Source organism: Rattus norvegicus, chromosome 14 (assembly GCF_036323735.1).
Source record: "Rattus norvegicus strain BN/NHsdMcwi chromosome 14, GRCr8, whole genome shotgun sequence".
Lineage (NCBI taxonomy): Eukaryota > Metazoa > Chordata > Mammalia > Rodentia > Muridae > Rattus > Rattus norvegicus.
Genome location: NC_086032.1, coordinates 108,547,874 through 108,575,813, shown reverse-complemented (window position 1 = coordinate 108,575,813; position 27,940 = coordinate 108,547,874). Strand labels below are relative to the sequence as shown.

At 39.2% G+C, this 27,940-nt stretch overlaps 1 protein-coding gene across 7 annotated transcripts in view; it reads left to right on the top strand.

The window, feature by feature from the left end:
* The first annotated feature begins 3,446 nt into the window (after nt 1-3,446).
* Nucleotides 3,447-27,940, top strand: part of Acyp2 (acylphosphatase 2) — a 169,531-nt gene continuing 145,037 nt past the window's right edge. For 2 of the 7 annotated variants that reach the window (XR_010057399.1, XM_063273441.1), the window contains exons 1-3: nt 3,455-3,763; nt 21,393-21,409; nt 22,863-22,972. Coding sequence is in view for 6 of the 7 variants with exons in the window: in XM_063273441.1 (XP_063129511.1) it covers nt 3,631-3,763; nt 21,393-21,409; nt 22,863-22,972 (260 nt within the window). In the remaining variant the exon portion in view is untranslated. 7 annotated transcript variants of the gene reach the window in all.

The following is a 27,940-nucleotide window of genomic DNA, read 5'->3' as shown; positions in this document are numbered from 1 at the left end:
CATTGCAGGCTCGGGGACCCATAGCCAGCTCCGGCTGTCCGTCCTGTGCCTCAGACTCTGCTTCCCCACCCCTGAGCAGCGTTCATGCGGCTTCCCACAGCCCGACACCCACGGGCTGCGTGGGGTAAGAGCGGTTAAACCTCTCACATATCCATAATGCCACACTAGGCAGGCTGAGGCAGGAGGTTTGAGAATCTAAAGTCAGGTGGCTACACTGTGAGACCCGACTTCTGACTATGCTAAAGAGAAAGGAAGCTACATATGTATTTCTTTTATAATATTTTTAATGATGGTGAAAAATGAGAAGCAGCCTGAATGTGCAATAACATGTTTTGTAGGTTAACTCATGGTTATATACACTTAACAAAATTATTAAAATATTTATTAGACTATTACATGAAAAACAGAACAAGAATTCAATTCATACTGAAAGCATGCACTTTATATTCATGTTATAGTTGAATTCATTTGTAAGGATTTAAATACATACATATATATGCACATAATATATATACATACATACACACATATGAGAGACAGAAAGAAAATGTATTAAATGTGTTAAGATTATGGATGACTGATTTTATTTTCTAATTCTTTCTTATTTAAAATTTATTATTAGAAACATTTACTTAAAATTCTAAAGTCTTAGAACCACATTTTATTAGTAATCCATGCTGAAATGGTACATAAAAAATTCCATTTGCTAATGTTCAGCTGTTAGCAGATGGTACATAATTTAGCTAAGCAAATGTCAGCTGTTGCTACAGCACTTCTAAAGTTAAAATAGAACTACATAATGGCTGGCAGAGGCACTCCTGGGTGAATGTGGAGACAAGTTAAGGGTTAAGAAAAGGAAAATGTCTCCTTTCCAGTCAGCGATTATTAAGATACAGAACTAATGGGGAAAATGCACTGAATGAGTAGAACAAAATCTAACAAGCACTTGCAAAGGCAACTGAGCACCACAGGGAAGATCTTGAAGCACCTGGAGGCATTCTAGAGCACCACAGGGAAAATGGGGAAATACACGGGGTAGGGGGAGAGGGGGGTGGCATTCCAGGCAATGCAGGTTTCAGAGACTTTATTGTGTTGTACTGAGAACTCTTGGCAGTGGGCCACATTCAGGACTTGAGGAAGCACACAATAGCAGGTTAGTGGAGCCTGGAGACCTTAGTTGGAGAAAGAGGGTCACTGTGAGAGTGGGCTTTGAGGTCCTATGCTTAGGCTTCACCCACTGTGGAAGAGACTCTTCTTCTGGATGCCTGCCAGAGAGTCTCTTCCTGGCTGCCTTCCAATCAAGATATAGAACTCTTGGCTCCTCTAGCATCATGTCTGCCTGCAGGCCATGCTTCCCACCATGATGATAACGGACTGAAACTCTGAACTTGTAAGCCAGCCTCAATTAAATGTTTACCTTTATAAGAGTTGCTTGGTCACAGTGTCTCTTCACAGCCATGGAACCCTAACTAAAGCAATAGTCATCATGAAGTGACTTGGGAGATGAAAGGGAGAGAAGCCTCTGCAATACCAAGATCTTCATTAGGTAAATTTATTCAGGGTAGCCCTTTTAGAACACATCTTACTTTTAAAAATGATTTAATCACACTCTGCCCAAGTTTCAAAGTACCTCTTTATTTTGATACAGTGTCTCACCATGTAGCCTTAGCTGGCCTAGATCTCAATATGTAAGCTAGGCTGGCCTTGTACTCACAAGAGATCAGCCTGCCTCTGCCTCTCCAATGTTGGAATTAAAGGAGTATGCCACCCTCCTTGGCCCTGATGTGTGTCTGTGTGTGTGTGTGTGTGTGTGTGTGTGTGTGTGTGTGTGTGTGCACGGGCGTGCATGTGTTCCCAGATACACAGTCTCTAATCAAGTTGTAGTAGATTCTTCAATGTGGACAGATGCAAAGAAATATAAAGGTATTGAGGCCAACATATAAATCGAGAAACGCAAATTCTCACATGTATTTGAAATTTAGAAGGCAGATTATTGAAAATTCTATCCTGATTATCTGGAGTGATGGGTTACTATAAAAGAAGACTTCAAATAGCTCACTATTTGAATTCTTTAGATATAAACTGTCTTAACAGTCCCAGGCAAATGAAATATCTCTGAACAATAATCAAGACCATGAAAACAAAACTGTATAACAACAGACAAAAAGACTGCAAGTCTGTTTCCATTAGTATTAGATAAAACTTTAAAAATTCTCGTATCACACAATATCACATCTATTTAGGATAAATATTGAGGTATAGTTAGGATTTCCATTGCTGTGAAGAGACATCATGATCAAGGCAACTCAACACAAACACAGTTGACACTAGTCAAACCACCACAAGGCACAAACCTTTCTGATTCAGTAGCCGGAATGAAAAGATCACGTTTAACTTTGATTTAGCTCACAATCACCACAGATTTGGCAGTTGTCAGACAATTTCAGAATTAATTCATTGACCGTCTTAGGGTTTTTATTGCTGTGATAAAACACAATGACCAAAAGGCCACTTGGGGAGGAAAAGGTTTATTGGGCTTACACTTCCACAGCACTATCCATATCAGGATAGGAACTCAAACAGGGCAGGAACCTAGAGCTGATGCAAAGGCACTGGGGGGTGGGGGTGGGGGTGGGGATGGGGGTGGGGGTGGGGGCACTGGTTACTGACTTGCTCCACATGGCTTACTCAGTCTGCTTTCTTATAGAACCCATGACCACTAGACTAGGGGTGGCACCACCCACAACAGGCTGGGTCTTCCCCCATGATAAGAAAATACCTTATGGATGGATCTTATGGAGGCATTTTCTCAATTGAGGCTCTCTCCTTTAAAATTACTTTAGCTTGTGTCAAGACTAGCCAGCACACTGACCAAATACCTTTTGTGTCACTAAGTTAAGCAGGAACTTCATTTCAAATGCCCCTTTCAAGCATAAACAAGGAGGAGTTGGAAATGGGTATATTTTTTCAAGGGCACAAGTTTTCCTCATATGAAGTGGAAATTATATTTGCACAATAGTGAGTACAGTTAAGAATGATAGATATATCATGTATATATATGATACATGTACAGTTAAGAATGATATATATGCATATATATATATATATATAATTATTGAGATCTTAAGTGAAATCAGATGTGAAAGTTAATTAGTTTGAATTAATCTCCTTACAGGGTATCCATTACACTATGTATTCTTTACAGTGTACCTATATAAAAACACCTAAAACGTAAACGTTCCTTGATATTTTATCCTTGTATATAATGAATTTTGGTAATTTCATCCCTATTATCCTTCTCATCCCTACCCACTCAGTATCCCTCTGTCCTACCAACAAGCCGCCCTCCTATTTTCATCCTTATAAAAAAAAACTTTTTTGTGTCAAATAAATGTCAGTGGGTGGATGATTACATTAGTTGGTTTAATCCCCTCATATGCCTGCCCCTGGCACTAGCCTCGGTTTTCTTCAGAGAACAGAATCCTGGGGAGCGCAGAGAGGGAGCTCCCTGCTTGGGAGCTGGAGCGCCCGGTGTCCGGCCGTCCTCACTACGGACTGCGGACTGCGGTGTCCTGTGGTCTTGCGTGACCCGGCGCGTACCCGTCCTGCCAGGCGTCGGTCCCAGAGCCCATGAGCCTCCTTCGCCTGGCGTCTGTCGCACTCTCCGCACCACACACCCCGCTACGGCTGCTCGCGAGAGGGCTGGCCGCCATGGCGGAGCCGCTTAAGTCTGTGGACTACGAAGTGTTCGGGACAGTGCAAGGTACGGCCTGAACCTGGGAGGCCAGGACGAGGCCATGGGAGAGAGAGGAGGTAGCTTGCGCCATCCATCTTAGGGGTGGGTCTTTCCGCTGAGGCAGCGACTTCTGGGCAGCCATGACACAGCAGCCCCGGGTAGGGAGGACGAGAGTGCGCTTGCGTGGGAGAGCTAGTGCGGGGCGGAGGGAGGTCACCTTGAGGACCCAACCCGGCCTCTGCAAGCCTAAGAGAAAATGGAAAACGCCGGAAAAACAGAGGTTGATGGTCTTAGCAAGGGTACCTGGTTGATACAGGGTGATTTACTTTGTCAGAGGTTGTACCCCCTCTCCAACTAACTAGTAATTTTTCCTTCCTGGGTTTTGAAGATTGAACCTTATATATTTATACACAGTCTTGCATTTGCACACTAGATTATTGAACAACACTCCCAGGTCATGTAAATAAAGCTTTAAAATTTTTGTTTGATTATAGGCTTAAATGGATGCACAGAACATAATCTCTGACTTATTGTAAAATCTTTCTATTTGTAAATTAAAATGTTAAAACATTCTTTAAAATTTTCCTAACACAGCTTGACATGGTGGCACATGCAGTTCTTAGGCAGAAGGAGGTGGATATTTGAGTTCTAGACCAGCCTGGTCTACACACTTGAGGAAATTATCTAACGGAGTATAAATACTGTAAATATTTAATGTATATCATTATCCATTTAAAAGAAAAAACTTTTTGAGACTGGAAATGTAGCTCAGTAGGGTGCTTGCCTAATAGTCACCAAGCCCTGGATTAGATCCTCTGTACCAGACCAAGGGTGTGCTGGCATTTGCCTATAATCTAGTCTGCACTTAGCAAGTTGAGGCCAGTCGAGGCTCTTTTTTTCAAAATAAAATAATGCCCTTTTACCAGGATGTAACTTCCTGTTTGAGTCTGATTTCCATTCTATGTTCTCTACACAATTTTTTCCATTGTTTGGTATGCATGAGAATTTCTTATAACTCCATCCCCACCCCACCTCAGATGTGCTGTGTGTGTGTTGGGGGGATACTTTTTCTAAAAAAGATTTATTTATTTATTTATTTATTTATTTATTTATTATATATAAATTATATAAATTATAGCTGTACTTCAGACACACCAGAAGAGGGCATCAGATCCCATTACAGATAGATGATTGTGAGCCACCATGTAGTTGCTGGGATTTGAACTCAGGACCTCTAAAAGAGCAGTCAGTGCTATTAACCACTGAGCAATCTCTCCAGCTGGGGGTACTTTTCTTAACTTCCTTTAGCAATAAGCTTTAATGGTAGCCATTAGTAAAATGTGAGTTTGTATTGGAAAATTATTTCTAAGTGGGAAAATTGGAATTTTTAAAAATGGATCCTTGTTTAAAGGGAGAGGGAGAATATTATCCTTTTATTTTGGCATTCTGTAGATATTTTACACTTTGGGGCAATGTAAGGTTAAAGATGGATGGAAGTGTTTGTGTTTATAATGAGCCTTTGTTTCAGAGATTCGCTGGGAAAAAAGAGGTAGGAAAATCACAGCAGATAAATGTGAGGTCAGGGTTAGGACAGACTGCACAAGGAAGCAGAAAATTTGAAAAGTGATTGTTGGGTTTGTACTTTTAGAAAGGACACCAGAAGTCATGACCATAGTATTCATACAGTCCTTCGTGGTCTCAGAAGCTAAGTGATGTTGTGCCTGGTTTGTACTTTTGATACCCACATAACCTGACTATGTCAGGAATTAACTAAGCCTAAAAATGGAGAACACACCTGAGAGGGGTTTTTGCTTAATTTGAAGTGGGAAGAACCACTTCTAATCCTGACCTTTGAGATGATCAGACACATCTTTAATTCAAATCTTTTGAGGTAGAAACAGCCACCCACCTCTAATCTGGGCCATGCCTTTGGTGAGGGGTGAGGGTGGGGGGCATGGAGAAGGAAAGCCCATTGTCTTTGCTTATTTGTCTTCGAATGTCTGCTACCAAGTCCATTCCTTCACTGGCATTAGAGTGATTCTTTGTGAACTCTATGATTCTGGTGTCTACTGAAGACCAGCTGAGACATCGAGTCTGGTAGTCTGACAACTACTGGATTCCTGGACTTTCCATTCATAGGCAGCCACTGTTGGACTTCCTGGACCACAGCCTGTGAGTCATTCTAATAGATCCACTTTCTATAAACATAGACTCATTCTGTAAGTTCTGTTATTCTAGAGAACCCCAATTAATAAAGATTTTGGTATCAGAACTGGTTGTTGGGCAATAGAAGTATAAGGATGAATCTTTTAAGTGTCTGGAACAGACTTTCTAATTTGCCAACACCTCTTCCTCTTCTGGAACGTTGGAGATTACTGAAAGCCTGTGGTATGACCCATTTTATGAACTTAAGGAGGTAAATGCATTTGGTTATCCTGATTCACAAATTGTGAGCTATAAAGGATCTGGTGACTCTGTATATAAAACTTTTGACAATTTGTGGAAAAATAAGGAAAATGGCAATGGTGGTTGTTGCTCCTAGATCTCTGGATAAATTGACAAAGGAAGTGAATGGACTTTATAATAAAATTAACCAATTTCTAGCATTTCCAAGTAGAGTGAAGAACAACAGTGCACTCAGTGATAAAAATTGACCAGCTCCAGTTGCACATGAACAGTTTAAAGATCTCTAAGTGTAGCCTAGAAAGGACTCTTTTCTCCAGCAGCCACAGAGCTCAAGTTTCAGAATATCAAACCAAGGTCCTTATTATAAGGTTAGAAGAATTACAAGTCCCATCTTTGAAGGAATATTGGTGATTGGGAAAGAATGGGATCCTGTAGCTTGGGAAGGGAGTGTGTGGGAGAACCCCGTTGAAGCTAAGAACATTGAACCTTCAGATTCTCAAGGGTTTATCTCACTTGAGAAAGTAGTGTCTCCACCCTCAACGGAAGATGTATTCACAACCCACTCCCTTCCTTTGAGTAAGGAAATTAACTCTTCATTGTCTGCTAAACCAGCAGTGAGTTTCTTTGAAGGAAATGCCAAGAGAGGCAATACTGGTGTCCTCCAAGGCCCACCAATAGTTGCCTCTAGATCTATAAATAGACTTAAGTAAAGCAGGCTCCTGGAGGAGAGGTAGCAAGTATAGTTCATGAAGAGGTATAGCTATCCTACGAAAGAGCTTATTTTGCTTAGCTTGCTAATTCATTCAAGCAGAGTCTGGTAATGTGTGGAAATGGCTTTTGAGGGTAAAGGATAATGGTAAAATGAACATAAATCTGAATTAAGCTGAGTTTATTGATATGGGCTGTCTGAGTGGAGATCTAGGATTAATACGGAAGCTCACACAGTTTATAAAAGAATTAACAAAAGTTGGTTTGAATGATTGGCTAAAGAATTTGTTAAAAGATGGCCTACTGAAAAGGAGTTAGGGGCTGAAGAGATGGCTCGGTGGTTAAGAGCACTGACTGCTCTTCCAGAGGTCCTGAGTTCAATTCCCAGCAACCACATGGTGGCTCACATCCATCCACAATGGGGTCTGGTGTGTCTGAAGACAGCTACAGTGTACTCATACATAATATAAATAAATAAATTAAAAAAAGAATTATTTAAAAAAAGAAAAGGAGTTAGACATGCCTGGTAGCCCTTGACTTAGTGTTAATGTAGGGATTTTTAGGCTAGGGAATGGCAATGCTAGAATGGTACACTGTGTAAGGCCTAATCCTCAGGGAAAGGCCTAGAGACCTAACAGTGAGGTAGAAACAGTATTCTTGAAGAGACTTGCTATCACTCTCTTTCTTTAGGATTACAGATGTTGCTGCTAAGTTGGATGAATTAAATGTTGTAGCATTAAATAATAAAACTGGATTTTTCCATCCCATGCTGCACTGGGAACTAGCGGGGCATTCTCATCTCATCAGACTCTCTGGCCCAGAGCTCCCAAAATGTCTCCACCCAACTTGCTAAGTTCCCTTGGCAGGTTGCTGCCATGCCAGCCCCATGAAATGACCACGCATCTTGAGGTTAACTGTCACAAACCCCTCTAACCTGGTAAAATCAAAACTCTAGAGGCTTGTAATTTATCAGTCAAATTTATATCAGTAAATTCTCACCCCCAAAAACGTCCAAACAAAGAACTCAGAGCCAATTGATATCGATATAAGCTACCCACTTAGATTGGACAAATTGTCCTGTAATATCTATCCCTTAAATGATATTCATAGTTATCTGGGGCTATTTAAAGCTCCATGGATCTGGGTCGTCCTTCTCTTCCTCTATCTTCCTTTCTTCTCTCCTCTCCATACACTCTATCCTGTCTCTAAAATTCTCAGTCTGCCTTTCCTTTTCCCTGCCCAGTCACAGGCCTTGCCTTATTGTGTGCCTACCCTCACCTGCATATAGACATCAACCCACAAATGCAGTGGGTTTAATTGGGCCCCAAGGTAGCAGGGGCCAAGTGGCAGCACTGAATTATCAAAGGCAAGGTGACTTGGTTACTGTAATGGGCAGCATAGACAAAGCAGTGTCCATAATGACCTAACCTGTAATTGCACAAGCAAAGTGGATTTTATGGGAGTATGACTCATGTGGACCTTTGGTTCTGGCAAATTAATTACGGAAACCCCCTGGATTTCTGTTTAATCTCTATATGTGAAAATTTTCTCAAAGAAAGAAAGGGCTACATTAGGTTGTGGCAAAAGGCAGTCAATTTCCAGATTAACCCAGAACCCTTTGAATGAAGAGAGATCCAGGTTTCTCTGAAGAAGGACCTTGATAAAACACTGACAAGTTTTACTGTTAGCCTTTCTCCAGTCCTTCCTCAAAAGAACCTGTGGCCTTTTACAAGGGTAACTGTATACTGGGGAAAGGAAACAATCAGACTTTCTGGGGTCTCTTATGTACTGGTTCTGAATTGACAATGATTCTGGAGAAACATGTAGCCCTCCAGTTAAAGTAGAGGTTTATGAGGGCCTAATCAATGAATTAGTGATCAATGAAGTTTTGGCTGAAGTCTGACTCACACTAGGTCCAGTGGGTCCTGGAGTTCATCTGGGATCATTTATCCAGTTCCAGAATGTATAGTTGGAATAGAAATACTTAAAAGTTGGCAGAATTCTCACACTGAATTACTGACTTATGGGGTGAAGGCTATTGCTTCTGTAAAGGAAAATAGTCAATCAAAAACCAGTATCATATCACTGGAGGGACTGCAGATATTAGTGCCACCATCAAGGAAGGACTTGAAAGATCTAGGGGTGTGAATTTCTACTACATCTCTCTTTAGCTCTCCTATCTGGTCATTGCAGAAGACAGATGGATTGTGGAGAATGGCAGTTGACTATTGGAAAATCAATCAAGGCGTGTCTGGGATTATAGCTGCTATGCCAGATGTGTTGTCCTTATTTGAGCAGATTAACACATCTGATACATGGTATGCAGCTACTGATCTAGGAAATACTTTTCTTGGAACAAAGACCACCAAAAAAAATTGCTTTCAGTTGGCAAGGCCAGCAGTATGCCTTTACAGTTTTAGCTCAAGGATATATTATCTCTTTAGCCCTGTGCCATAAGGTATCTTGATCATCAATCTCTTCAACAAAATATAAATTTGTGCATTATATTGATGGCATTATGCTGATTGGACCAGGTGAGCAGAAGGTAGCATCCACTTTGGATTGTATTGCATATGGGCATCAGAGAATTGGAAATAAATCCAACCAAAATTCAAGGTCCTTCTACCTCAGTAAGTTTCTTAGGAGTCCATTGGTGTGGGACATGCAGAGATATTCCTTCTCAAGATAAATTGTTGCACCTGCCTCCTCCCACCACTAAGAAAGAAGCTCCATGTTTAGTGGGCCTATTTGGATTCTAGAAGCAGTACATTCCTCACTTGGGTGTGTTACTCTGGTCCATACTCCAAGTGACTCAGAAAGCTGCTAGCTTTGTGTGGGACCTGAACAAGAGAAAGTTCTTCATCATGTCCAAGCTGCTGTGCAGGCCGCTCTACCACTTGGAGCATATGATCAAGCAGAGTTGATGATACTTAAGTGACAATGGCAGATAGGGGTGTTATTTGAAGCTTCTGGCAGGCCCCTATAAGTGAATCACAGAAGAGACCTTTGGGATTTTGGAGCAAAGCTCTACCTCCATTTGCAAATAACTATTCTCTCCCTTTGAAAAACAGCTGTTGGCCTGCTCTTGGGCATTAATGGAAACTGAACATTTGATAATGGATCACCAAGTTCCCATGCAATCTGAGTTGTCCATCATGAGCTGGGTATTATCTGACTGGTCAAGTTATTAAGCAGGATATGTAAGCGGCAGACTGTTATCAAATGGAAGTAGTATTTATCAAGCCTGAGCAGGTTCTGAAAGCATGAGCAAGTTATGTGAAGAAGCTGCCCAATGCCTATGGTTTTTTTTTTCTTTTTTCTTTTTTTCAGAGTTGGGGACCGAACCCAGGGCCTTGCGCTTGCTAGGCAAGCGCTCTACCACTGAGCTAAATCCCCAACCCCCTGCCTATGGTTTATATTCTTATTTCAAAACTGTTTGCTGCCAAACATGCACCTCTAGTCTCATGGGTATGCCCTATGTTGGTTGACTGAGGAAGAGAAGATAAGGGTCTAATTTGTAATGGATCTGCATGTTATGCAGGCACCTCTTAGAAATGGACAGCTGCAACATCCCAATCCCTTTCTGAGGCAACCCTGAAAGACACTGATGAAGGGAAATCTTCCCAGTAGGCAGAACATCAGGCAGTACACATCATGCATTTTGTTTGGAATGAGAAATGGCTAGATATGTATTTTTTCACTGATTAATAGATTGTAGCTGATGGACTGGCTGGATGGTTAGGATTCGGAAAGAGCACGATTGGAATATTGGTGAGAAAGACATCTGGCAAAGAAGTATATGGATAGATTTTTCCAAACGGGTGATGGATGTGAAGATACTTGTGAACAATATAAATAATTATCAAAAAGTGACTTTTACTGAGGAGTACAGTAATCAAGTAGATAGGATGAAAAACGACAGACACTCTCACCTCTCCAGGAATGATGGCATTGGTCACTCTTCCCAAAAAGAAGCCAAAATCTTCTGAGGTATTTACTGAGTATTGGGGAAATTCAGAAAGGGTAGTAGAGAAAGGTAGTTATAAATACCAGCTGAGTCCACATGATCAGTTGCAGAAACAAGGGTTTAATTGTCATGAGTATTTCTGTCATATTTTGTTAAGAATGTATTTGTACAGATATTTGTGTTTTCTTTAAGTTCTTTATCATGTGATGTAACATTAATTAAGAGACTATCAAAGATTATTATATTTAAGGTTAAGAATGTCTTAGTTAAAATTTATTGCTCTGAGGGGACAACATGACCAAGGAAACTCTTTCTTATTTATTTTTTTTTATCCATTTTGCCTCCTGATCACTGTCACTCTACCCAGTACCCCTCTCCAATAAGTCTTTCCCCCCCTTCCTCTTTTCCTTTCGAGAGTAGAGCACCTCCCAACCCCCTCAGGTATCCTCCTCACCCTGGCACATCAAGTCTCTTCAAGGCAACTCTTAATCAGGAAAACATTTAATTGGGCCTGGCTTACAGTTTCAGAGGTTTAGTCCATAATCATCATGGCAGGAAGCATGTTAGCATGTGGGCAGACACAGTGCTAGAGAAGGTGAAAGTCTATATTTTGATCCAAAAGCAGCCAGGAGAAGACTGGATGTGTTTCTCACTGGGCATAATTTGAACATTTAAGACTACAAAGCTCTGCTTCCACAGCGACACACTTCTTCTAATAAGACCACACCTCCTTCCATAAGGCCACACCCCAAATAGTCCCACTTCCTATGAGCTAAACATTGGAACACATGAGTCTATAGTAGCCTAACCTTTTCAAATCACCACAGAGATGGTAAAAGACTGTCCCTTGAGGGATATTGCCACCTATTCTAAAATTATAATACATTTGTAATTATATGAGCAATAATTATAGCATATTAGGTATAATTATGACCTCATTAAATGTAAAATGCATTTGCAATTGTACATGGGATATTTATATGATATTTAGGCATAATTATGACCTGGTTATTCTTTTTCATTAAGTTCATCATGATATAAGGTAACATGATTATGAGTCAAGGTGGACTTGTGATGGTTACTTTTGTTTGTCAACTTGAGGACATCTGGAACCATGATTAATACATGCCACGATAAGTCACTTAAACACAGTATATAAAATATGAGAGTGGAGGCAAAGTCCAGATGAAAGTATTCGGTTCTGAGCATTCCACAACATTCATGTAAGGGACTTTGGGAAGTTACTCACTTTTTAGAAAAGCTTTATTTTTAATCTTTAAGTGATTAAAATGTGTATTTTTATTTTAAATGATATGTATGTGTGTATGTCTGTGACACATACATGAGTATGTGCATATGAGTGTGGATAACCTTAGAGGCCAAAGAGGTCATTGAATCACCAGGCACTGGTGTTGTATAGTAGGCATTCATGAGATACTGGACTTGGCTGTTCGAATCTGAACTCAGGTTTATTAGACAAACAGTACATGTTGTACACGTAACCAAAGTACCATCTCTTCAGCCCACGAATTAGTTTCTTGCTTTCTACCATGTGGGTCCTGGGGATGAAACTCAATAATCGGTCTTAAAGAGGTCTTTTCCAGTGAGCCACCTTGCTAGCCCTTATCTGATCGTTTTGACATGACAAGACTAGGTTATGGATTTGAGGACAAAAGACCTCAAAGGTAATGTCCCATTTCCATTGTGTGTGATAGGTGTCATGGAGACTCATCACAGTTCATGTTGACCTTGATCTCCAGAGATAGTGTTTGCTGGTTTCTCTACTGCAAAGTTACTTTTAACATTTTCTCCTTTGCTATCTTTCCCTTTTACAAATATCCCTCTTCCATAGAAACTCTATGATGTTTGTTTTCATTGTAAATTTCTGTTAGTGGAAGTGGGGAAGTGGGGAGGCTTTCATGTAGACTCCTGACAGGGGACTGAGTCTTTGTTATGACTTTTGTAGCTGTGACTTGGCATGCAATGTTTCTTTGCTTTTTTAAATTGGATATTTTATGTTTTTATATTTAAAATGTCATCCTGTTTCCCCTCTCTCCTATCCCCTGCCTCCCTGCCCTGCTTCTATGAAGATGCTCCCATTCCCACCTACCCACTCCCACCTCAACACTCTGGCATTCCCCTGCATTGGGAAAACCATACCTCTTAGGAGGCATACATATCAGACTTCTGTCAGCAAGCACTTCTTGGCGTTAGCAATAGTGACTGGGTTTGGTGGCTGTATGTACATGGGCTGGATCCCCAGGTGGGGCAGTATCTGGATGACCTTTCCTTCAGTCTCTGCTCCAAACTTTGTCTCCATATCTCCTCCTATGAGTATTTTGTTCCCCCTTCTAAGAAGGACTGAAGCATCACACTTTGGTCTTCCTTTTTGAGCTTCATATAGTCTGGGAATTGTTTCTTGAGTATTTCGAGGTTTTGGGGCTAATATCTACTTGTTAGTGAGTGCATACCTTTTTTTGTGATTAAGTTATCTCACTCAGGATGATATTTTTTACTTCCTTCCATTTGCCAAAGAATTTCATAATGACATTGTTTTTAATATCTGAGTAGTACTCCATTGTGTAAATGCAGCATATTTTCTCATTCCTCTGTTGAAGGACATCTAGGTTCTTTCCAGCTTCCAGCTTCTTTCTGGCTATTATAAATAAGGCTACTATGAACATAGTGGAGCATATGTCCTTGTTATATGTTGGAGCATCTTTTGGGTATATGCCCAGGAGTGGTACAGCTGGGTCCTCAGGTAGTACTATATTCAATTTTATGAGGAACCCCCAGACTGATTTCCACAGTGGTTGTACCAGCTTGCAATCCTCTTTCTCCACATCCTACCACTTGAGTTTTTTATTTGCATTTCCCTAATGAGTAAGGATATTGAACATTTCTTTAGGTACTTCTCAGTCATTCAATATTCCTCAGTTGAGAATTCTTTGTTTACCTCTGTACCCCATTTTAAAATAAGGTTGTTTGATTTTTCTGGAGTCTAACTTCTTGAGTTCTTTTGTATATTAGATATTAGCTGTTTATCTGATGTAGGATCCCAATTGGTTGGTTACCATTTTGTCTTATTGACAGTATCCTTTGCTGTTCAGAAGTTTTGCAATTTCATGAACTCCCATTTGTCGATTCTTGATCTTAGAGCAGATCTTGGAACAGAGCCTTTGGTGTTCTGTTCAGGAAAATTTCCCCTGTGCCTATGTGTTCGAAGCTCTTCCCCACTTTCTCTTCTATTACTTTGAGTGTATCTGGTTTTATGTGGAGGTCTTTGATCCACTTGGACTTGAGCTTTATACAAGGAGGTAAGAATGTGTCCATTTGCATTCAGTTGAACCAGCACCATTTGTTGAAAATGTTGTCTTTTTCCCATTGGATGGTTTTAACTCCTTGTCAAAGATCAAGATGTGTGGGTTCATTTCTGGGTCTTCAATTCTATTCCACTGATCTACCTGTCTGTCTCTGTACTAATGCCATACAGGTTTTTTGTTTTGTTTTTGGTTTTTGTTTTTGTTTTTGTTTTTGTTTTTTTAAATCATGATTGCTCTGTAATACAGCTTGAGGTCAGGGATGGTGATCACTCCAGAAGTTTTTTTTTTATTGTTGAGAATAGTTTTCACTATCCTGAGTTTTTCTTTTTTTCTTTATGCTATTGTTATTGTTTTGTTATTCTAATTGAATTTGCAAATTGCTCTTTCTAACTCTATGAAGAATTGAGTTGGAATTTGGTGGGGATTGCATTGAATCTGTAGATTGCTTCTGGCCAAATGGCCATTTTTACAATATTGATCCTGCTAATCCATAAGCATGTGAGATCTTTCCATCTTCTGAGATCCTCTTCAATTTCTTTCTTCAGAGACTTGAAGTTTTTGTCATACAGATCTTTCACTTGCTTGGTTAGCGTCACACCAAGGTATTTTATATTATTTGTGACTATTGTGAAGGGATGTTGGCCTGGGGACCGGGAAAGGGAATAACATTTTAAATGTAAATAAGAAATACTCAAGTTAATAAAAAAAAAAAAGTGCAGGCCGACAGAAACCGGATGTAGATCTCTCCTGAGAGACACAGCCAGAATACAGCAAATACAGAGGCCAATGCCAGCAGCAAACCACTGAACTGAGAACGGGAGCCCCGTTGAAGGAATCAGAGAAAGGACGAGAAGAGTTTGAAGGGTCTCGAGACCCCATATGAACAATAATGCCAAGCAAGCAGAGCTTCCAGGACTAAGCCACTACCCAAAGACTATACATGGACTGACCCTGGGCTCCAACTTCATAGGTAGCAATGAATAGCCTAGTAAGAGCACCAGTGGAAGGGGAAGCCCTTGGTCCTGCCAAGACTGAACCCCCAGTGAATGTGATTGTTGGGGAGAGGGCACTAATTGGGGGAGGATAGTGAGGGGAACACCCATATAGAAGGGGAGGGGAAGGGATTAGGGGGATGTTGGCCTGGAAACTGGGAAGGGGAATAAAAATCGAAATGTAAATAAGAAATACTTAATAAAGATAAAAAAAAGATGAAGGCATGCATTACATAGGTAAATACTTTATAAAAAATAATTCAGGCATTTAGACTTGTCATATGGTTTCTTTGGATGTCAGTGTTTCCTTGTAGATTTAAAGAATATTTCCTTTGCAAATACTCACTTGTATTTTCTGTTTCTTTCCATCAAGTAAGAAACAGGCTGCTGCTGACTGAGCTTGACCAAGCAACACATTGCACTTGGATGTCTCATGGCTGAAGGAGCCTATGTCTGTCCCAGTTTATAGAGCAATATGTCACACCAGCTCTTCCTTTTTTTTTTTTTTTTTTTTTTAATCAAGTGGAAGCAGGGTGGAGGCAAGGAGCTGTGAAAGCTCAATAGAAGCCTGTTCTCCAACGGAGGCCCTGACTGAAATGTTGTGTTCTAGACACAATTGATAAACTGCAGGAAACATGTCTGCATATTTACCTTTTGTTTCTACTTAGATGGCTTTCCACCACACAGTATACAGCAAACTAGGGGCCATCCCTTTTGGAAAGATTCTAGAAGATTCAAATGGGCTATGAAACTTTGATGATGTCTGTATGGCTCAGTGCTGAGCTGGAGATCTTGAGACTATTTGACACATTCCTTCTAAGGATTTAAAATGAAGACCCCAATAAATAATATCTGCCTTCATTCTCTGAATTATTTACGAGGGAAGAAAGAGAGCAGAGTTTGGGGGAAGTGCCAGGTACATGCATATAATCGGCTTTATAGTGATCAGCATTGCAGATTAGAAAAGCCTATACCACAGTGCTGTCTTGTCTTTGTCCTTCCATTTTTATAGGATCTTTAGAGATTGACACATTTTTATATTATGTTAAAGTGTTTTTTTAGTATTTCAAGCTGTTACTGTTATCTAGTTCCAGAATATTTCTACTACTTCCCCACACTACCTCTGTCCAAAGAACACTTCTCATTCCTGGTTCTCATTTCAATCTCTCCTTTCTCTTCTGTTTCCTGGCACATTAAAGCTCTTAGCAAGTCAGCTCCAAGGCCTCATGGTTTCAAAATGGCTGCTGACACTCCAGTCATATATTCTTTGTCAGCCCCTGTGGGAGAGCTTTCTTAAGCCTTGACCAACAGCTTCACTTGTCTCACTGGCCACTACTATGAAGTCGTGAGAAGACTGGGAAATGCAGGTCATTTGCTGCTCATAGGTGAAAATTAGAATTCTGTTAAGAAGAAAGGGAGACAGAGTTTTGAATAGGCAGCTAGCAGCAACTGTCACAAGCAATCATATAATAGATAAACATAATCAACATTTAAACATGCTACAGAACAACTATATGGGCTTAGCCCCCACATATTAGATATGCTACTAAGGCAGCCTCAATTTCTATTAAGTACTTAATCACATATTAATAATAATTCAATTTTCCCCCCAAATATCACTGCTTGATTAGTGACATAGGTTAAACAGTTGGTTAAGTAGTATGAAATTGGACTGAAACTATGTCTCTTTTATGGATCCTATAGTTATTTTAATATATGTATTGATCTTAAAACACACACAAATGCATACCTACTCACATATATGTGTATATATGTATACATGTGATATATATGTGTGTGTGTGTGTGTGCATGCACATAAGTGCATGTGTGTGTATGTGTGTCCCTACCATTCATAGTTACAAATACTTTTAAATGTAAAACTTTGGGAGTTTAAATCAAATTCACATATATGCTTGGATTCACAACAAATCAGTATTAAAGACCCAATGGAAATTAGTAGCCCCCATATCTTGCTCAGTTCTCTACCACAAATCCTCTGTTTCTAAGACTCCCAATTTTTGTATATATGTTGTACATATATGTATATAAATATGTATGTACAAAATCTATGTATATACCTAGTATTCTATACCTAGATAATATTATCTAGTAACTCTCTGCTATCTTTTATGTCAAATGCACATAGCCATGTTTGTGTACATAATGTATACATAATACATGTAAGTGTATTCATAGATACATATTATGTATTCAGTTTCTGTTATTACTTATGTAAGGTTCTTCTAGAATCGGTGTAGAAGTCTTAAGCTTCATTCCAGAACTTTGAATGCAATAAATGTAGCATCTTATGTTGAAAGTGAACCTAAATTCTAATTGATATCAATATGGCTATATGTATATAATATTAATAATTGTTACAGAGATTCTTCAACTAGCTCTTTTTTTTGTACCTATGTAACACCTGTGTGCAGAGCTCTGGTCTAGCAGAAAGATGTTGCCCTCATGGACCTTACTATTTAATATGAAGACAGGAAAGGGGAGGGGTTAGTGAGATGTTGGCCTGGAAACCGGGAAAGGGAATAACATTTGAAATGTAAATAAGAAATACCCAATTTAATAAAGATGGAAAAAATTAAAAAAAATTGTTTTCTGAGAGGAGATTGCCAGTTCAAAGCCAATGTGGGCTACATACTGAATGTGAGACCAGGCTGGGCTACATGGTGAGAACTTGTCTCAAAATAACAAAACAACAACAACAACAACAACACAACTCCTCAAACTCCCTTGCTCTAAGCTATGAGTATCTACCATCTATCTATCTATCTATCTATCTATCTATCTATCTATCTATCTATCTATCTATCTATCCATCCATCCATCACCTATCTATCCACCATCTCTCCATTATCTAATGTGTGTCTGTGTGGTATATGTGAATAAATATGTATAGTTATGTTCACTTGAGCATGTGTGTGTGGAGAAGTTGATGTCAGGTGTCTTCCTCTATTACCCGCTGTCTTATTTTTAAAAAGGGTTTGTTTATTTGTGTGTATGAATGCGTTGCACACGTGTGTTTGTGCACATGGAGAACCAACGAAAATATTTGTTTTCTTCTTTGTCACTATCTGTCCTTTGAGGCAATATTTTTTGCTAAACCCAGGGCTTGCAAGCTCTAGTGGTCCTCTTGTCTCTGTTCCTCTTGGAGCTGGGTTTGCAGGTGTGAATGGGATACCATACTTTCACATGGGTGCTGAGGAAACAAACTCTGGACTTCTTGCTTGTCTAGCAAACATTTTAGTGACTGAGACGTCTTCTCAGCCCCTGTTTGAGTTATAAGCCTTCACTTGTCCTTGTTGTTCATAAATACCAAGAGAATATTACTCTTTGTTAGGGTGAGAAGTGACATGAACTCCCTTTCAGTAACTATTAAGGGTGGAGGGAACAGCCTGAGCTGTCAGGTCACCTGGACAGCTTCAACACCAGGTCATGATAGGGTACAGGAGTTTAGGGTTTGCCCTCCACTATCCAAGGCTTCTTGTGCACTCCTGATTTGCAAGCTAGTGAGGCAGACTTGACAAGTGAGCATATGATTTCTCATCCATACCAACTGAACCACCCTGACGGGAAGCAATCACTAGGGCTTGAGCCCAGGGTCTTGTTCATGATAACCAAATGTTGTACTGCTGGACTCCATATCTGTCTTATAATGTGACTCTTGGCCTGAAGTGAAAACCGTTTGCAAGTCTCCCTCAAACCTGCCTCCCAGCTACTGGCTGCATGTTTTAGTGTGTAACAGTGCATTCCCTAGATTCTAGGCAGAGTTCTATAAATCTGAAGTGCTGTCTTTACAAAAACTCCCAGTGACTGGTGGTATGTAGACTTTATCTTACATAAGAAAGAGATCATGCCATTAAAATAAAAAGCAAAAAATAACACAACAATAGCAGCAACAACAACAACAAAACATGTTTCCTGATGCTGAGGTTTGAACCTGGAGCCCTGTGCATGTTAGGGCTGTGCTCTGTTCCTGACCATGTCCTAGCCCTCAAAGTCCTTTTTACTTCAGTTGCTCATGGCCTTTCCTTTCACAGTGCTCATACATGGTGTTATTGAGGTTGAGCAGCTCAGAGGAATATGTTCAATACAGCCTGGGTTGCTGTCCGGGGATGTAGTTGGTAAGCACTTACTGTATTCTGAGGCACCTGGCTTGTGCTGTGGAACTAAAATGTGGCTTGACATCTTTCCCTTCATGGATAACATATTGCCTTCTGGTTCTTCTCATCAGTTCTTCACATGCATCATTCCTCCACACTCTACATGTATTTTATAAATATTTTTATAATCTCAGAAAATTCCACTGGTGACATTACACCATCTTCATTCCCTTATTGCTCTTTTTATTCCATTCATTTGATTCTACAATCTACTGCCATCAGGAGACATGATGGGTTTATAAAACACCTTTTGGAGTGTTCACCGGCTTCTTTCTACCTAGGGTCTGCTTCTGTGTTGCAAGCTCCATCTTTTCACCTCCTTGGAGGTGGTTTGATCTGTTCCTGGTGACTTCCCAATCAAAATTTTCCTAATTGCTATCCACCAAGGTCTAATTTACAATTGGTAATGTTTCTGCTTTTTCACAATCAGTTTCTTTTGTTATGTGTGAAGTCATGGAATCACTAGCACAGTTCAGAGAATAGCCCCATGACCCCAGAAAGTTCCCTTGAACCTCTTGACAGCACTCTCTTCCCTCCCAGGCAACAGACAGTCTCTTTTCAGTCTTTGTCACTGTGCCTTTCCAGAATGTAATTATACATTATGTGTATAATTTTTTTGCTTGTAATTTTTTGTAATATCTTTTGCTTAGCACAGTGCATGTGATTCTTATACAAGTACATGGTGGTACGGGTGTTCTTTTTTACTGTTGAGTGGGGTTCTATTGGGTGGACCTACTGTGGTGTGTGTGTGTGTGTGTGTCTGTCTGTCTGTGTCTGTGTGTGTTATGTTTGGTAGGATCTTTTTTACTTGTAGCTCAAGCTGGTACTTTTAAAGAATATTTACATTTACTTATTTTATGTATGCCTATGAGTTTACATGCTGTAGTACATATGTGGAGATTCTAGGATAATTGATCAATTACCTTCGTATTTGCAGTTTGGGAGATCTGTTGTTTAGGATCATCATAATCCCTAGGATAGCTGTACTAAGCATTCTGTAATGGATCCAAGTGTTCAGAATATATCCTTGATAATTTGGAACTATCTAGCATCTTGTTTCATTCCAATTAAAAACCCAGTTCTCTATGTATCACTATTTGGTTGCAGATATAAAACATGAAATACAAAGTTGCTACCATTCCTTTTGTGGATGTATGTCTGTATCTATATACGAGTGCAACTATGTCACTGAAGATGGAACTCAGTTCCTCAAGTGTGCTACACTAGGGCCTCGCCACTGAGCCACATCCCCAAACCCCAAATGGAACAGCTTTGTCACAGTCTACAAAGAGGAAACAAAACTAACACAAATAATACTACACAACCACATGATCCATAATGTAATATCACCTACACCAGAGAGCCCACAGGTATCATTTTCATTGGCATTAATTTCCATTAATGATGAGGCACTGAAAGCCCAACTATGGTCAAGCACACATCATTTCCTGATGCTGTCTATAACTAGAAATAATTTAAGCTATTTAAACTTGACTTTAGTTCCTTTATTTAAAAAAAGAAATACTAAAACCTGGGGGAAAGTAAATTTTATATCACCCACTTTCTCTTAACTGTTCATTAATTCATTAACTAATTCAGTTTTGTGGAATTGGGGCTGTCTAGAGCTTTATACATGATGGGAAAATATATCATTATTTTCCCATGCTGCATGACTAGATGACCTCTTCTCTGTTCTTATCCTTATTATCTTGGGACAAAGTTGCCCAGGTTGGTCTTGAATTCTCTATGTAGCCTAGACTGGACTTGTAATCCTTCTGCCTCAACCTCTCAAGTAGCCAGGATTACAGGCCTGTACCACCAGATCAACTGTGTTTTTAATAAACATTTTAAAATATGATGAAAGTATAAGTCAGCATCTATGATATACTTTGGTTTCAAATATTTTTTCCAAAAAGTCTTTATTTTAAAAGAAAATAATTTTTAAGAAGACCCATTGGTTATATTCAGATACTGAAGGTTTTATTCATTTTGCTATTCAGACTTTAATTGAGGCAAGTTATGGCAGAAAATATAGTTTGTAAGAGGCAAACAAGCTTACATTTCTTTTTGTCCTTTTATTCAGGTGTTTGCTTCAGAATGGTAAGTGAAATCTCTCTTATTTTATACTTTTTTAAAAAAAAGCTAATGATTTTAATCACAGAGCCATTTTCTACCCAGTTCTAACATACTTCTTATATCCTGTGCTTGACAACTGATGTTTTCTTGAAATTACTGATTGTGATTTCTATTAAAGGTGTCTTTAAAGTTTTATTACAGCCTTCTTGGGTTTTAGATAGTATTTTCTATGAATTTCAAAAGTATTCTGGCAAGTGGTTCTAACTAGGCATTTGTGCAAGTGTGCTAGATAAAAATTATGGGTTCTTTCCTGGGTTCTAGATAGAAACCCTTTCTGACCAGGGACACATCTCTCACTGTAAAGTGAGGGGTGCTAGTGTTGAACATGTCAGCAGTAACCCCCTCCACACACACTTTTGGTTTTATTTTTAAAATGTCTCTTCCTTTAAATTATTTATAGGTTGTATTTTCTGAGCTTGGCATCACTATTTAGATCTCTGGTTGCTAACCCTGAGAGTCCCCTCAGGTTGCTATCAGTCAAGCCTCTCCGTATTTCAGGATAATTCTGTTCTTAACAGTCCATTGTCCCCATTTTTCAATATTTTCTTGATTTTCAGACTGGCACCTGCATTAGTTTATAGTCAACTTATCATAATAACCCTCTGGCTGTGTACTAGCCCTTGGTGTTCTTCATGATTTATTATTAAAATTATTTCTGTTTTTATTGGAACTTTTTGAAATGATTCAGTGTCTTATGTATTTTATGTTGATTACAAACTGATATTTTTTTCTTTTTCTTTTTTCTTTTTTTCGGAGCTGGGGACCAAACCCAGGGCCTTCCGCTTGCTAGGCAAGCGCTCTACCACTGAGCTAAATCCCCAACCCACAAACTGATATTTTTTAGTCAATGATTGAGAATCTTGGGTTCACCAGACTTTGAAGCCCAGATTAGCAATGTAATTCACGAACATGAATGGATGTGAGGAAAACACAATAGAATTTTATAGATCTGAAAGATATAAGAGAAACTATTTCTGAAACAATTCTCACTGTTGGTCTATTTTCTCTAATTGTGCTAATCTTAAAAAATGGTGATATCACTGAACCCAGGTCAGTTACATAACTCCATAGGCTTATTTTATTTTATTTGTATGTATTGGTCCTTTGCCTGCATGTATGTCTATGTACTACTTGCATACTTAGTGCCCACAGAGGCCAAAAGGCATTGGATCTCCTGGAATATGAATTATAGTAATGAGCAACCCTGTGGATGCTAGGAATTGAACCCCAGTCCCATACTAGAGCAGCCAGTGCTTTTAACCATAGAGCCATCTCTGCAGTCCATAGACTATATTTTAGAAATAATAAACAAACAAACAAACATTACAAGGTTAGCAGTTTCTGAATATTAGAGTCATGTTATGAGTATAGATTTCTAATGATGGACTTGACCTCTCTTGTTTTTTTCTAAAACCAGTATACAGAAGGAGAAGCTAAGAAAAGAGGTCTGGTTGGCTGGGTGAAGAATACAAGCAAAGGCACAGTGACAGGTCAAGTTCAAGGCCCTGAAGAAAAGGTCAATTCCATGTGAGTAGTAAGACCAATGGGTCTACATTTATGAAACTTTTTTCATATTTTGATTTTCACTGGTATCAGTACTGATGGCCAGATACGGTTCTCATGGATTATAAATAGGTTGAAGTATTTGTGTGCAGGCCAAAGTTAGGGTGGTACTTCTTTGTTGGGAATAGACTTTTTCCTCTTGGGCAGGGTCCAAGAAGAGCTGTTGTATTGCTCACCAATCTGCCCTCTCAAGCCTCCTCCAACATGGAGTCCATATTCCGGATCCAGGTATTCTGCATTTCAAATGTTAGGACTAAGCACAGTGCCTTTAGATGATTCTTGAAGTTCTTCTGTAGTCTTCAAATTAAAAAGATTGCCATCTTTTTTCTATTGTGCAATATTTAACTAACTGCAGTTTCATTTTTACATAATAGAACTGTTTCATGCTATTATTGGTTTAGTACAAACCCTCAAGGCCTAAAGAAGAACAGACTTATCAGTGAGGTTGACAGTGACCTGAGCCACACAATACCATTTTTGAAAGCTTTGACCTTTTAGCTTCATGGTTATCACTTTGCAACAAACTCTGTGAGTTAGATACTAAATCCTAGTTAATATTATTTATTTACAATTTATATAAATTTATTCTACCTTTATTTTTGACTTTTCGTATTTCAAAAGTAATATTTTTCTTATTGTAAAAAGCATGGTAGCAGGATGGTGAGATATGAAGGTAAATCTAGTTAGTTACCTTTTCTTCCTGTTTCCTTCCCCTGAATGGAACGTGTCCCAGTGGCCTTCAAAAATGTTTACTTCTTTACTCAAAAATGTTTAAGTGTACATTAAAATTGTTTTATTATTTTATGTGTGCAGGTGTTTGGCATGGTATACCTGTATACCATGTGCATTCTTGGTGCTAAGGATGTCAGAGGAGGGGGTTGGATCCATTTGTACATGGTTGTAAACCTCTAGGTGGTTCCTGGGAACCAAATCTTGGACTTCAGGAAGAATGGCTAGTCTTCCTAACCACTGAGCCATCTCTCTAGTCTCCTTAAAATATATATCTGTAATTAATATCTCATTTATTATTACTCACTGGAACTCGGTCACATTGCCAGTAGCATGTTCTCATTGGACACACATTTGACAGCCAGTAAGTTTATAATGACTAAATTCTTAGATTTCTAATTTATTTGTGTATTATGTATTTATGTATAAAACTATACTGTTCCTTCTTTTAGTGTTCTATTGCTATGAATAGGCACCATGACCAAGGTAACTTATAAATGGAGAAGATTTAATTGCAGGCTTGCTTATAGTTTCAGAGATTTTTACCCATTATCATTGTAATGGGAGAATGGTAGCAGGCAGGCAAGCTGATGTGGTGTTGGACAAGTAGCTGAGACTTACATCCTGAGGGGCAAGCATCATGATTTAGGGGGCTACTGGGCTTGGAATGGACTTTTGAAACCTCAAAGCCCAGTCCCTATGACACACTTTCTCCAACAAGGCCACACCACCCACACCCTCTAATCTTTCTTAGTTCTACAGCTGAGGAGTAAACATGCAAATGCATGAGCCTCTGGGGATCATTCTCATTCACAAACTACCATAGCCCCTAACTACCAGCTGAAAATGGTATCTAAAGTGATCTTACATACTATATGAGTTAACATTTAACCATTAACAACAGGATCTTATAAAATATAGAAAATATATGAGATAAAAAGTGGTACAAAAGTGGTAGTTATAAGGATGAAAAGATATCAAATGATCATAAAGTGGTTTAAGAGAGAAGACTGAGAAGGGGGAATGGAAGCTCACACCAATCGTGTTGCATTCCTACTTCTTAGTTAAACGTGGAGTCAACATAGTTAACTCAAGTAGAATCATGTAGCTGCCTCCTTTCTTTTTAAGACTGCACTGTATCTTCCCCTTGAAAGTACTGAGTGTTAGTAACCTTCTGTACTACATCCTGTTCTCTCTCTCTCTCTCTCTCTCTCTCTCTCTCTCTCTCTCTCTCCCCCCCCCTCTCTCCCCCTCCCTCCCTGTTTGCCCTTCCTTCCTTTCCTTCCTTCCTTCCTTCCTTCCTTCCTTCCTTCCTTCCTTCCTTCCTTCCTCCCTCCCTCCCTCTCTCCCTCCCTCCTTCGTCTCTGTTCCTTACAATCACACAGACAGACAGAGGGACAAAGATACAGACCCACTTTGGCACATATACATTAATGAATTTTGATCAAAATTTTATTTTTAAAAATAAAGCCACAATTTTCTATGCCATGTTTTTATCACTGAAGATGCTTTAAAGGAAATCCTCCTGAGTCAGCTGGCGTATATTCTTAATGTCGGCTTAATAGTGCACATATAGGTATGCTGACATGGATTACCTCATTGTTTCAAGTGCTTGATTTTCTTACTTGCTCTTTGCAGTAGGAGTTTGCTGCCTTTTATTGGTGATTTTGTTTTTATGGGGTGGATTCCCAGGAGCGTGACTTGTTGAAGTGTAAAAGTATTCATCAGACTCTGTAGTAGTTTCAATTCTGTTGTGATAAAATACTGACAAGAGCAGCTTACAGGAGAAAGAGCTTATCTGGCTTAAAACTCCAGAGGGTGTGCAGACCGCCATGTTGTGGAAAGCTTGGCAGGAGGAGCCTGAGGATCCATCATTTCAGCAGTCAGAAGTAGAAAGAGAGTAGGAAATAGGCCAAGTTACACAACCTTCACAGATGTTCTGCCCCTGGTGATGTGCTTCCTCCATCAAGGCTCCACCTCTTAAAAGGCCCACAACCTTTCTAAACATAGTCACTAGCTGAGGACCAATTATTCAAACACATGAGCCTATTGGGGACATTTTTCCATTTAAAGCACAATGGACTGATTTCAAATTAGATGTAGAAATTGGCATTTTCTGTCCTCATTCTGTTGGCAATTGCTATTATTGCTTTATTTTTATCTAATTTAGCTATGGGATGGTTATTATTTTGCAAAAATTAACACTTCTGTAATTATTAATTTTTTCAAGCAATATCATGCCTGTGGCTACACAGTTTTGTTCTCACATTTTCCCATTGTTCTCACATTTAAGATTTCATTGCTGTGAAGAGACACCATGACCATGGCAAGTCTTATAAAAAAAACCATTTAACTGGGGATAGCTTACAATTTCAGAGGTTTAGTTCATTATCATCATGGCAGAAAGCATGACAGACTGCAAGAAGGCATGGAGAAGGGCTGACAGTTCTACATCTCGATCCACAGGCAGCAGAAGACTGTGTGTTACACTGAGAATAAGTAGCTGCAGTATACATGAAACCTTAAAACCCATCCCCACAGTATCACACTTCTTCCTAAAAGGCCATACCCACTCCAACAAGGCCACAACTCTAATAGCACCACTCCCTATGGGCCAAGCATTCAAACACATGAGTCTATGGGGACCAAACCTATTCAAACCACCACACCCATCTTTCCCCCATTTCCTGTTGTGATGCCTTTCTCTTATCAATATTAAAGGGCTCTTGTATACCGCTAAAGGTTACAAGCCTTTATTAGCTATTAGCTATTATTAGTTATTAGCTTGGTCTTTAATCATTTTTTTGCAATGTAAAACATGTTTAAAAGCATTGTTGTTTTTAAATTTTATGATCTCAAATACTTTTTCCTGGTTAAATAACATTATTGTGCTATGTACTGGATTTTTTACCCCAGAATTTTTGATGCTTTATTTATTATACTTAAACATTTACCCCATCTGGAATTTTGGATAAGGAACCATTTTCTACAAGATAGGTAACCATTTATGCCAGCATTATTTATTAACTAATTGTGCCTTATAACATTGAGTCAAAATATAATTTTGTCATATATTTGTCAGCTAGGTTTTAGCTATGGATTCTGTTCTACCCTATTTATCTATTTATCATCATACCATGTCATTATTGATTCAGTGACAGTTATTTTGTAGTATTGTTCATTTCACTGTTAGTTTTTGAAAGGTTTTAAAAATGATTTATTTGTTTTAATTTGTGTGTGTGTGTGTGTGTGTGTGTGTGTGTGTGTGTGTGTGTGTGAGAGAGAGAGAGAGAGAGAGAGAGAGAGAGAGAGAGAGAGAGAGAGAGAGAGAGAGAGAATGAGTTTTTGCCTCCATGTATGTCAGGACAATATGTGTATGCACTGACTATACAGGCCAGAAGAGGGCATGGGATTCCTTGGGAACTGGAAACTGGAGTTACAGACTGGTGAGTTGCCCTGTATATTTTGGGAACCCAGCTTGGGTCTTCTCCAATACAACCAGTATTCTGAACTCCAGTTCCCACAGGGTATTTCTGTTTGTTTGTTTGTTTGTTTTGTTTTTTAAGCCTACTTTCTTTTTCTTCTTTCTTCCTTTCTTTTTTGATATTTATTTTCTTTTTTCTTTCAGGTTCATGAGGTCCTGTTTATTAATTGTTAATCTAGTGGCTGTCCCATTGTTGTTCTGTTCAGAAAGTCTTTTCCTGTGCCAGTAAATTCAAGGCTATTTCCTATTTTCTCTTCAATCAGGTTCATTGTGTCTGTTTTTTTTTGCTGAGGCTTTTGACCCACTTAGAGTTGAGTTTTGTGCAGGGTGATAAATATGGATTTATTTGTGCTTCTCATGGGTAGATATCTAGTTTGACTAGCTAGTACCATCTGTTGAAGATGCTTTCTTTTTCTTCATTGTGTATTTCTGGCTTACTTATTAAAAAGGTCAGGTGTCCATAGGTGTATGGACTTATATCTGGATCTTCAGTTTAATAACATTGATCAATATGTTTGTTTTTATGCTAATACCATGCAGTTTTTATTACTATTTCTCTACAGTGCAGCTTAAAAACAGGGATGGTGATACCTCCAACAGTTCTTTTATGATCCAAGAGTGTTTTAGCTATCCTGAGTTTCTTGGTTTTGTGGTGGTGTTGGGTTTTCTTTTCCATATGAAATTGAGAATTGTCCTTTCAAGGCCTGTAAAGAATTGGG